The sequence below is a fragment of the Triticum dicoccoides genome, chromosome 6A (assembly GCF_002162155.2).
Source record: "Triticum dicoccoides isolate Atlit2015 ecotype Zavitan chromosome 6A, WEW_v2.0, whole genome shotgun sequence".
Classification (NCBI taxonomy): Eukaryota; Viridiplantae; Streptophyta; class Magnoliopsida; order Poales; family Poaceae; genus Triticum; species Triticum dicoccoides.
In genome coordinates this window covers 60,380,804-60,391,278 of record NC_041390.1, presented here as the reverse complement: position 1 = coordinate 60,391,278, position 10,475 = coordinate 60,380,804, and the positions used below count along the sequence as shown (strand labels likewise).

The 10,475-nt window shown below is 44.4% G+C and overlaps 2 protein-coding genes across 6 annotated transcripts in view; both read right to left on the bottom strand.

Moving 5' to 3' along the window:
• Positions 1-1,355, bottom strand: part of LOC119314892 (polyubiquitin-like) — a 2,771-nt gene extending 1,416 nt beyond the window's left edge. The window contains exons 1-2 of one of the 2 annotated variants that reach the window (XM_037589578.1): positions 1,198-1,355; positions 5-334 (exon numbers count right to left, since the gene is read on the bottom strand). In XM_037589578.1, the coding sequence (XP_037445475.1) occupies positions 5-334 (330 nt within the window). In that variant the 5' untranslated portion in view covers positions 1,198-1,355. The remainder of the gene's footprint in view (positions 1-4; positions 335-1,197) is intronic. The other variant, XM_037589577.1, reaches the window with a different exon arrangement.
• Positions 1,356-4,382: 3,027 nt separating this feature from the next.
• On the bottom strand, positions 4,383-9,408 carry LOC119314891 (dnaJ homolog subfamily B member 1-like). Of its 4 annotated transcripts, none has more exons than XM_037589574.1 (5): positions 9,256-9,408; positions 8,946-9,121; positions 8,647-8,816; positions 6,774-7,189; positions 4,383-5,153 (listed from the first exon to the last, which is right to left on the bottom strand). In XM_037589574.1, the coding sequence occupies exons 3-5, from the start codon at positions 8,803-8,805 to the stop codon at positions 4,715-4,717; spliced, it is 1,014 nt and encodes a 337-aa protein (XP_037445471.1). In that variant the 5' UTR covers positions 8,806-8,816; positions 8,946-9,121; positions 9,256-9,408; the 3' UTR covers positions 4,383-4,714. The 4 variants fall into 4 exon arrangements, with proteins under 4 accessions (XP_037445471.1, XP_037445470.1, XP_037445472.1 ...); XM_037589573.1 differs by having other exon boundaries at positions 9,224-9,399; XM_037589575.1 differs by having other exon boundaries at positions 8,946-9,117; positions 9,224-9,399.
• Positions 9,409-10,475: the final 1,067 nt, after the last annotated feature.

The following is a 10,475-nucleotide window of genomic DNA, read 5'->3' as shown; positions in this document are numbered from 1 at the left end:
TGCCCTCCTTGTCCTGGATCTTGGCCTTGACGTTGTCGATGGTGTCCGAGGACTCGACCTCCAGCGTGATGGTCTTGCCCGTCAGGGTCTTCACGAAGATCTGCATACCACCGCGAAGGCGGAGCACCAGGTGGAGGGTGGACTCCTTCTGGATGTTGTAGTCAGCAAGGGTACGACCATCCTCGAGCTGCTTGCCAGCAAAGATGAGGCGCTGCTGGTCCGGGGGGATGCCCTCCTTGTCCTGGATCTTCGCCTTGACGTTGTCGATGGTGTCCGATGACTCGACCTCAAGGGTGATGGTCTTGCCGGTGAGGGTCTTCACAAAGATCTGCATCTGTAAATACAAAGTAAACCCAGAGTAAGGAGCAGTTTTAAGGGAACATGCAGGGCATAAACATACAGGTACAGAGAGATGAAATCCAAGCTACAGATGAACGAGATCTCCGTATGAATATAGTAAAAATCCTAATCTATCAGCACAATCTTAAACCTGGTGAGAAGGCTATATACTCGAGTGCAACAGTAATAATATCATAAATTTCATTGTAAAACCAAGGCAACTATGAGGCTGCACCATGAGAAAGCTAGTAAACAAATACAGAATCAAGAGCCTAAAAGAACCCAGCTTATAGACTTGGCAACAATCGTTCAGAACCAACCTATTCAGCAAAATCTAGCAAAAACGTAACAGATAAGACTAGCAAAACCTAGCAAAACTTAACAAATCTATAAGCACAATCTTTGGCCTGTTGAGAAGGCTATACATATAGTCTAACTCCTAGCAAATCTATGCTCAACAACAATCTGAAGAACAACAATAATAACACGAATTTCAGACTAGAACCGACAGGCAACTACAAGGGTGAACCATGAATAAGTTAGGCAAAAATAAATTCAGAATATGGAACCTAACGGAATCAACCAGCTACGCACACTTAGATGAAGCGAGCCAACAAAATCGATGCATAGGACTACGACACGCATACTTTTGCAGCCAAACGAGCGGAATCAACCAGCCACACACGCCTGCCTAGATCGGGTGGCCCAAATCGACACCAATCGGCGGATCTACTCGATAATCGAATCGACAGCAAGCGATCAACAAGCAATAGCGCCTCAGCCAGCGCGCAGATCTACTCCAAACGACGGGTTAACAGAAGAGAAATCGAGAGGCGGATCGATCGGAAACTCGCGTACCTTGGGGAGGAGGACGAGAGAGCCTTGGCTTCGATCTGTCGGAGATTCTTCGGTGGGGATCGGAGGGGGCTGGGTTGGATTTGCGGAGAGGAGAGGAGAGCGCGGGTTTTATAGTCGGGGAGGCCGGGTCAGATGGGAAGGGAGGAAGAAGAGTCCCGTGAGGCTACGGCACCGGTGACGAAGACGTGTGGCGTAGGGAGACCGATGAGATCTTTTTCTTCTCTTGACATGAAGATTTTGTTCCTTCTTTCCCCAAATCGCCATTTCTTTTTTACCCTCCAGCAAATATTTTATTCTCTCCATACATCCATTTCTATGCCAAGTAATTTAGGATAAAAAATAGTACTCCCTCCCTTCCTTGATACAAGGTGTATAGATTTTTAAGAAAAAACCCGAAATATAAGGTGTATTGCGTTGCACCACTCGTTTGGATTTTTTAAGGATTTGATTATATTTGTTTATATTAGGCAACCTCCTCTATTTTCTCATGCCAATTAGTTAGGTGTAATCTCACTCAAAACTTGTGAAATTTTTCCTCCATGTACATTCTTTAATTTCCATGCCAAAAACTATACACTCTATATAGGAACCGAGGGAGTATTTACTTGCTCTATCTTCTTCCGGCATAATGTCAAATCGGCAGCTACTCCCTCTGTCTAAAATTGGAAGAAAGTTAGGCTGATTTTATAAGAAACGAGATTTAGGTAATCAAAAACGGAGAAGAGACAAAATATATATTCTGAACTTCTTCTCTCTTCTTGTTGCCGGTTCCCATTGTACTGGGACGACCGCGCACGAGACCGGCCTTGCAGGCGGCAAGTTGCACGGCAATGCCATCGTTGGCGGCAAGATGGGTAGCAACTCCGTCGTCACTAGAACCCTCGTCGCTAACACCAACGGCGTGGAGGGGGCTGGCCATGGATCTGTACAAGATGAGGAAGATCGGAAGTAGAAATGGTGTGCTGAGCGTTCTTCACATAGGAGAAAATTAGACGGGAGAGGCAAGTGAGGTGGATTCGTGGGCAGAAAATGTTGAAGGAGAGAGAGACGAGTGGGTGCTCATGGTAGCTAACCGCACGAGAGGGTCGTTGACGTATTTTTTTTATTTCGTGAAAACTAGCGGTCGTCAGCAGAGGTCGTAATTGTGCGCTTTATATTATGGAATTGCATGTAATTCCTAATACACCTAACATATTGGAAAGGAGAGAATATCAAATATATCAAAGAAGATCTGAAGCTTTGGCGCTTCTTTTGGCGGCTAAAGTGGCCAAACAGCTATGCATTTCTCAGCCCACTTTTCTCACTGACAATCTGTCTTTGGCGTCATGGGCGGCTAGCAGAAAGATTAAGGAATCTACTACTCCTTGGACTATAAGGAAAATTCTGGCTGACTTCTTCTGCTACTCCTCAGATCTTCAGTCCCAGGTGTTTCACATTTCTAGGGAGATCAATGGTATCGCACACGATGTAGCTCACCAGGTTCTAACATCAGTGGTAGAACCTGATATATGTTGTTTCGCTTCAGCTCATCGGAATATGACTTGCCCTGTAGTTTCTCTTCTCTCTACTTTTCAATTTCAGGGCTTTGTAATTCATGCTGTACGGTGTTTCTGAGCTGAAATAAGAAAGTTTGGCGCCTAGTGCGCCTTTTGTTGTTCAAAAAAAAAATGGGTAGACCGCTAGAGATGCTTTTATCTAAAGATTGTACACGCTATTTCTTGAATCATTTAAAACCATCTTTGACAAAACCACTTTCTATATAAAAAACTGATTTAGGTGGAGTTGGATAAAAAAATTGTCCAACTAGTTCTGTAAATGTAATTTTTGGGGGACCCTATATAATCAGCCTAACATTCTCTCCATCTAGGGGAAGTTGGCTCTTCCCGTAAACCTTCTCTAAAAATGTCACATCAGCACGCCACTATCGTACCTGTTGTTTCGCCGTTCCTCAACAATAAACTATTATATAGAGAGCTTTTAAAGGAACTTGTTGAAGATGCTCACATACAAATCTCCATAAATTACATCAACATCTTCATATAACCATCTAAAAGTATATATACATCTCGTATAACAATTTTCGAGGGAGGTTTTTAAGGGACCTATTGAACATGCTCTAACGCCAACTCCAATGTGGCGACCCATTTCGTTCGACTGCATCTGTTTGGGTAGAAGCGGACAAAAAACACACGGCCCAACACGCCGGCGCAGAACTGGTGGGTGTCCGTTTTTCTGTCCGCCGCGATCCATTTCCGGGCTAATTTTGGGTCGGGTTTACTCGACGGGAACACGCGCCACACTCGCCCTTGTCCTCCCACTGGTCTGCCCGTCGGTGGTACAACGACCTTTCTTTCCCTCCTCATCCACACTCATTGATGTGGGCCAAATCATGACCAATACATCAAAGAGTAAGGTTCATGCTAGCACAAATGTTAAATCATTAAAGCAGCCAAAGAAAGACATGGGCAAAATCATTATCTTAATTGAGAAGTTTTCAGTGCCTATTTTAGGAGAAATGACCCATTTGATTTCTAGCTACAACTTCACAGCTAAACCTAATTAATTCTAGAAGGGTCTAACATGTTTTAATGGTTGGATAAGATGGTGTTTGAAGTCATCTTTCATTCAAAAAAAAGATGCATCATTTGAGGTTTTGAGTCAAAAATTGTGCAAGTTCCTCAACAAGTTTGCTCCTGCTACAGCTTGAAGCTCACTAATTACCCTTCATTTTAAGTTGTTTTTATATCTAACTAGTAGGTGCTTCTAGTATAAGTACTCTCCAGCTGTTCCATATGAAGGACTGAAGCTCACTAATTTACCTTTCATTTTGAGTTGTTTTCACACCTAACTAGTAGGTGCTTCTAGTATAAGTAGTCCCTAGCTGTTCCATATGAAGGAGGATCAGATTTCTGAGTTTATGTTTGTAGACAGTCGGTAAGAAGTATTAGTACCGTTGAGTGTTAGCCTAAGGCACTGCATATACAGCATCTGAACGGAGTGAATAAACTGTATGACTGTAAGAAGTATTAGTACCGTTGAGTGTTAGCCTAAGGCACTGCATATACAGCATCTGAACGGAGTGAATAAACTGTATGCATCTATTCCTCTCTGGCAAAACGAAGACGAACAATAACCGTTGAACAGTGACCATTAGGCAGCAGGTTATAACTGTTAAATCTGTGTCCTAAATGCTAAGCCATCACATGATGATCCATCTTAAGAAAAGCGCTAATTATCAACAAAAGTCAAGGGGGATAAACACCCGTTTGATATGATCAGAACTAAAAGCATCCAACTGCTAATGGCCAACAGAAGTCGCCAAAACAACAACGTCACTTGCGAAGAACAGGGCTAAACACACGGAATTAGTGCTGCACCGCTACTGATCTATGAACAACAGATGAACATGAACTAACCCAAACCAATCCCAACTGTCCTCAGGCTAGCTAGTTTTTTTTTTCTTTCTCTTCTTGTTTCTGTATGAATCGATCCACTGTCGCGCCCTTCTTTTCCCTGGTTAGCTCCCCATGATCCGCCTGATGGCAGCTCGCTGCGACGAGGATAGCCTCGCCGGGAAGGCCACGTCGAACCTGATCCTCAGGCTCCCCTTCTTCCCAGGCTCCTTCCTGATCGGCCACCCTTCGTTCTCGATCACAATCTCCTGCCCAGGGCGCACCACTTCCTCCACCCTGACGGGAAGGCTCCTGCCGTCAAGGGTCCTGAGGTTTATGGTTGTCCCGGCAAGAGCGTCCACCAGGGGGATCTCCTGGCTTACCAGGAGGTTGTTCCCTTCCAGAGTGTAGGTGTCATGGGGCTTCATGTCGATGACGAAGGTCAGGTCCTGCGGTAAATAGCCGTGCAGCGTGTCGCCTTTGTTGGGAAATGTGATCTTTGTTCCCTTTTTCCAGCCTGGCAACACCTCGACCTGCAAGATCTCTGTCTCAACTTCTACCTTTCTACAGAAGATGACATGAAGAGGGACAATCAGATGCGCAAGATACTGAACACAACATCTCAAGCCAAGAAAACTAAAGAGGAAGAATTTCACTCAATTGGAGTACAAGGGTAGATAAATAAAAGGTAACAGACTGGTTATCAGCCACCTGGCTCATATTCAAAATGATTTTAACATCAGTTATGCAAAGCACGTGTGCATTTATCAACCACCTGGCTTATCAATGTAAACAACATCCAGAATTCAGGCAAACAGTAGCTACAAAGCATGGACACAGCTGGAAGTGCCGAACTGCCGTTCTGATACGGCAGGATACGGGGATACGCCAGGATACGCCGGGATACGCGAACTTTGCAGTATCCCCCGAATTTCGATTTTAAAAAAGGAAAAAAACACAGGGATACGTTTGGGACACGTGCGGGATACGTTTGGGACACGGCCTGGCCCAAAACAGCCTCGGCCCAACCCAGTATACCTAACCTATTTGCAGGAACTCCCGCACGCTCTCGTCTCAAGGACGAGGTGCTCCCTCCCAGCCTCCCCGCGCCGCCAGCCTCCTGGATCGAAGCCGCCTCCGCCTTGACTCGTCGCCGACGCCTGGATTCGACCGGCGATAGCTGGTGCTACCCCCAGCCTCGCAGGTAACCAAGCAGCCTCTCCCCTCTCCCCTTTCCTCGACCTCTTCCTCTTTTATCCTTCAGATTTGCTTGTGCTGCTGGATGTTGCTTGCTGGCTTGATGCTTGCTTGTGCTGCCGCTTATGCTGGTGGTGCTGCTGCTCATGCTTGTGCTGCTGCTGCTCATGCTTGCATTGTCTTCCAATTATGTCTTGTCTTCTAATCTTCTGTACTGTCTGTGTTTGATGTGTTTTGCAAGATAGATGCAGCTTGCAATGACAACATGACATGGGGGGATGAGGACCAATCAATCATCACTTGATAAAAGAGACACCAAATGGGGCATTACCCTCTATTATGATCTCTTTCTCATTAATTTTCTGTCTTAATTGTATATTATATGGCATATTTTTATTTTATTTTATATATACTCGCCGTATCCCCGAATGGCTGTTTTTGAAAAATGCCGTATCCCGTATCCCCGTATGCGTATCCCCGTCTTTCCGTCCCCGTGTCCGTGCTTTTTAGAACAGTAGCCATGCCCTTGCTACCAAAATCCTTTATTTAACTTCCAACAATTCCACTTTGGATTTATCAGAGGATTTGATATAAAAGGATGGTAAATTGTAAGGTTGCTAAATCCAGAAAAAAAAATGCAACAAGAAAGAGTAAACTATGAAAAGGTGCTCTATATTCACAACTCCAGGTAAAACATGCTAAAATAAGCAAAAGAAGATGTTGAGCAAAGATATTAAATTCGGATAACACACATGAATTCAAGTTAAGCTTTTGATGAGTAGTTCAAATCCACACTATAAAAAATTACTTGCAAAAAATGGACTTGGCAATATGCAATGATAACGCAGTAGAGAATACAGACCAACATTTTGGAACTTTAATTACAAACATCATGTCAGTAGAGGCTCATATTCAAGCTTAATGTTCCCACATTAAACAGAAGCCCAACGAAACATGCATGTATATATGAGAAAAGTAGACACATACCTATCTGATTTTGCGACATTCCTAGTGATCTTCATCTTCCTTTTTGTTCCATTATACAGCTCTTCAAGAGTGCAAAGTAATGTCTTCTCCACAGGCGGTGGCTTTTCCAGATGGCTTGTACTGGTACCAGGCTCCTTCTGAGAACTGGAAGAAGCTTCACTTCGACCATTCACTGCTGAGGTCCGGTGTGCTGGTTGAAAGCGCCTTCGGTCTTGATCAAAGGTGTATGGCTTGTTGCTCGCCATGAACTCATTAAAGATATCATCTGGATCACTAGGATTGTAACGGAAATTACTTGGCCCACTTGAGCCAGAAGCTGTGGCGGTCCGGCTTTGCGAACCAGGTGGAGGCATACCCTTTAAACCTTCTTCACCATATTGGTCATAAATTGCACGCTTTTCTGGATCACTTAGCACCTGCCAAAATTCAGACAAATTTGCTGAGCAAAGAGCAAATAAGTAAAACAACTCCTGAACTACATATTTAAGTCATGAAGTGTGCATTGTATAACTGATGCTTTCCTAGAAGAAAGTACAGTACGTCACATACTACAAGCCCTGCAACCATGTATGTTGTCGAGTGCCAGACTAAAACTAAGCAAGTGCAGTGCAGTAAAACTCTGAAAGTCTTGTGAGGCAATGAAGTCATTTTCAAGTGATGGTTACCAGAGAAGGAAAGCAGCGTCAGTTTAGTAGCTTTTGTTTGCAATTGCATTTAAACAATGAAAACTGAAGTGACCTAATCTTGCACACATCTAGTGTAGGCTGTGGTGGCGGAACGTTCAGGACATGTGTAGTGTCTGGCGGTTCCGAGGCCTCGGCACCAGTGGCGGTGGGAGACTGGCAGAGCGGCCCAACTTTGCCCCCTTTTCAGAATTGGATTCTCGCTTCTTGTGGCTGGATTGTGTCATGTGTGTTTGTGTGGATGGCATCTAGGCCAGGGTTTGTTTGGTAGTGTCCGTTGTAAATTTGTCTAGCAATTGTTGGTCGTACTCTTGTCTTGAGTGCGTGGATGTTTCGGCCTAGTCTTATGCTTGTACAGTTGTAACTTTCTCTTTCTATCAATGCACCGATACTGAAGCTTTGTGTTTTCTCGAGAACAAAAATAGTGTATTACTATATGGGCAATTGGGCATCACCATACTAAATGCGGAAGTTGCAGATAGCCTAAGCAAAAATATTTTTCAACATACTGCAAATGCATTTTCAGATATTTAATCAGTTAACGGTTAAATTTAAGTAAAACTAGTTAACGGTTATGACTTTTGACTTCTGAGATGGAGAAGAGTATAGCTACTTATGGAACAGGATACAAAATTGCAGAGCTCAATATAACCTGACCAGGGGTTCACATTGTCAAATTGACTTTTTTCATCCAATTTTAAACTGCTAGAAAGGATAAATGAAACAATGATCTCATTTTGCACAACGAAATACTACACAAAAGCAGTACATGCCCAACAAGTACTAAACTGCAAAGAAGAAAAACATGAACCATATATTGCTGCTTGTAAATTCAAGTAGATTGAACATTCTAATTTCCAAATGGGGCACATAGCACAACTTGGAGATCCAGGTAAAACTACAAATTTAAGCTAAAAAGCTTCTTTAGCATGACTAGCTTGAAATGGAGATGCTGGTGGTATGGTGTGCCACAGCTAAATGGTCAATCTTCATAACCATGATATACAACTGAACACACTAACCGAGCAACCTTTTTTATATGCGTAAAACAAGAAAAGATAAATCGTAACATTAACATTAGAAGCTACCCACAGGAATAGCTATCATTCTATTTCGAACCGGCACCGAATCAAACACACGTACCCCGCAACCGACGTTGCATGGAAAATAAATGCGCATAATTCACTTGCCTCGTAGGCCTCAGTTATCTGCTTGAACCTGGCCTCAGCCTCGGCACCACCAGTCGGATTCTTGTCGGGGTGCCACGTCCTAGCGAGCCGCCGGTACGACTTCTTGAGGTCCTCCAATGTGGCATTCCGGTTCACCTTGAGGATGTTGTAGTAGTCCATCGCCTCTTTGCCTTTCACAGACACAAGCAAACCACAGATGAGCAATCAAAACCCTAACCCTAGATCACCATGCTTCCAGACCCCCAAATCCGCAAGAACCCCACCAAATTCAGACAAACTTTGGGTGGTCTAGATCCTACCTTTCGTCCACCGCAACCTGTTCAACACTGGATTCTCGGCAGCGGCGCCAAGAAATCGACGAAATCTGCACAAGAAACGCGGTGGAAATGCCTAGCCTCGCGCGACCTTCAATCCTCAGATATAACCCGGTAAGAATTTGCCGGAGGACAGCCGCAAGATCGTGCCTTCCGTCTATCTACAACCAAACAGCGCCGAATCAATACGCCAGAAATGCGACGGATACTGAGATACAGATGAGCCAGAGGGGGGAGAGGAAGATAAGGAACAAAACCGCCACCTGCGGCTTCGAAACGCCGCCGGAAATCTCACCGGAGAATGGGCTCCGCCGCTTCGGAAACCTCCGCCTTCCCCCTCTCGCCGCGAATCTGCGGCAAGGGGGCGGAGCCGCCCTGATCTCGCGAAATAATTTTTGCAACTGACCTTTTTTTTTCTCCCTCTTGCTATTTTTTCCTTTTATCTTTTGTCTATAGGGAGGATATGGATTTATTTATATTAGTTTTCGGGGCTTTTAAGGAAGGGGAGGAGTGGGATACTCCGTATGGCTTTTTGGCTGGTCTGATTTTGAAATTGGTGCGGCGGCTATTCATGGGTGATTGGAAAATTGCTCATTTTCTTTATATTTGTGTATCATTTTCTATCAATGAAAAGGAATATTGCGCATTTGTGTAAAACACACCGTCGAACGAATGTTTCTAGTTTTTGCCCCAACTTTTCATTGCAATCCCTTCCCAACTTTGATATCTCTCGCTGATAATTTAATTATGTTGGGATCGATTTCTTCATTTTTTTTTTCTTTTCACGCATACGCAAGATTGTGTATCATTTCATTGATAAGTGAAGGATGAAACAACTGCAAGATGCAACTCGCACCCCTGTATGCACAAGCTGGCGTGATTGCAAGCACATGAGCGCAACAAGAAAAAGAGATGCTCGTCCCTAAGACAAAAGGTCTTCATCTCGGGGCAACATCAGGTTGAGCCCCTTGGCTCCATCCCTATCCCAAAGCCTAGTCTCCTACTCGACAATGCGGACAAAGTGTGCGACGAAGTATGTCAACCTGTCAAAAATGCATCCATTTTGATGCTTTCAGAGACACCAAACAGTGAGGATAGGCCCTTATGCAAGGCAGGAGAGCATGATCGGGAGAGCTCGGCCACCAGTCCAAGAAAGGCGGCTCCGGATGGGGCATGTCTGCGGGGCCTACATGGCAACCAGGAAGAGAGCGTCATAGAAGGAAGTAGTCCAGTACATCCCAGAGGTAGGCCATCGCCAGCGGGGCATGTTAGGGGTGGTCGAGAGGGTGTGTATTGAATCCTCCGCCATAACTCTACATACTGAACCGAAGCGGCTGGATGATTGCTTGTATCTGCATTTGTAATTCCCTGAAGAGGAGAGGATGATGCAGCACAACAAAGATAAGTATTTTCCTCAGTTATGAAACCAAGGTTATCAATCCAGTAGGAGAACCAAGCAACACTATGTAAATATCACCTGCACACAAACAACAAAAACTTGCAACCCAATGCGTA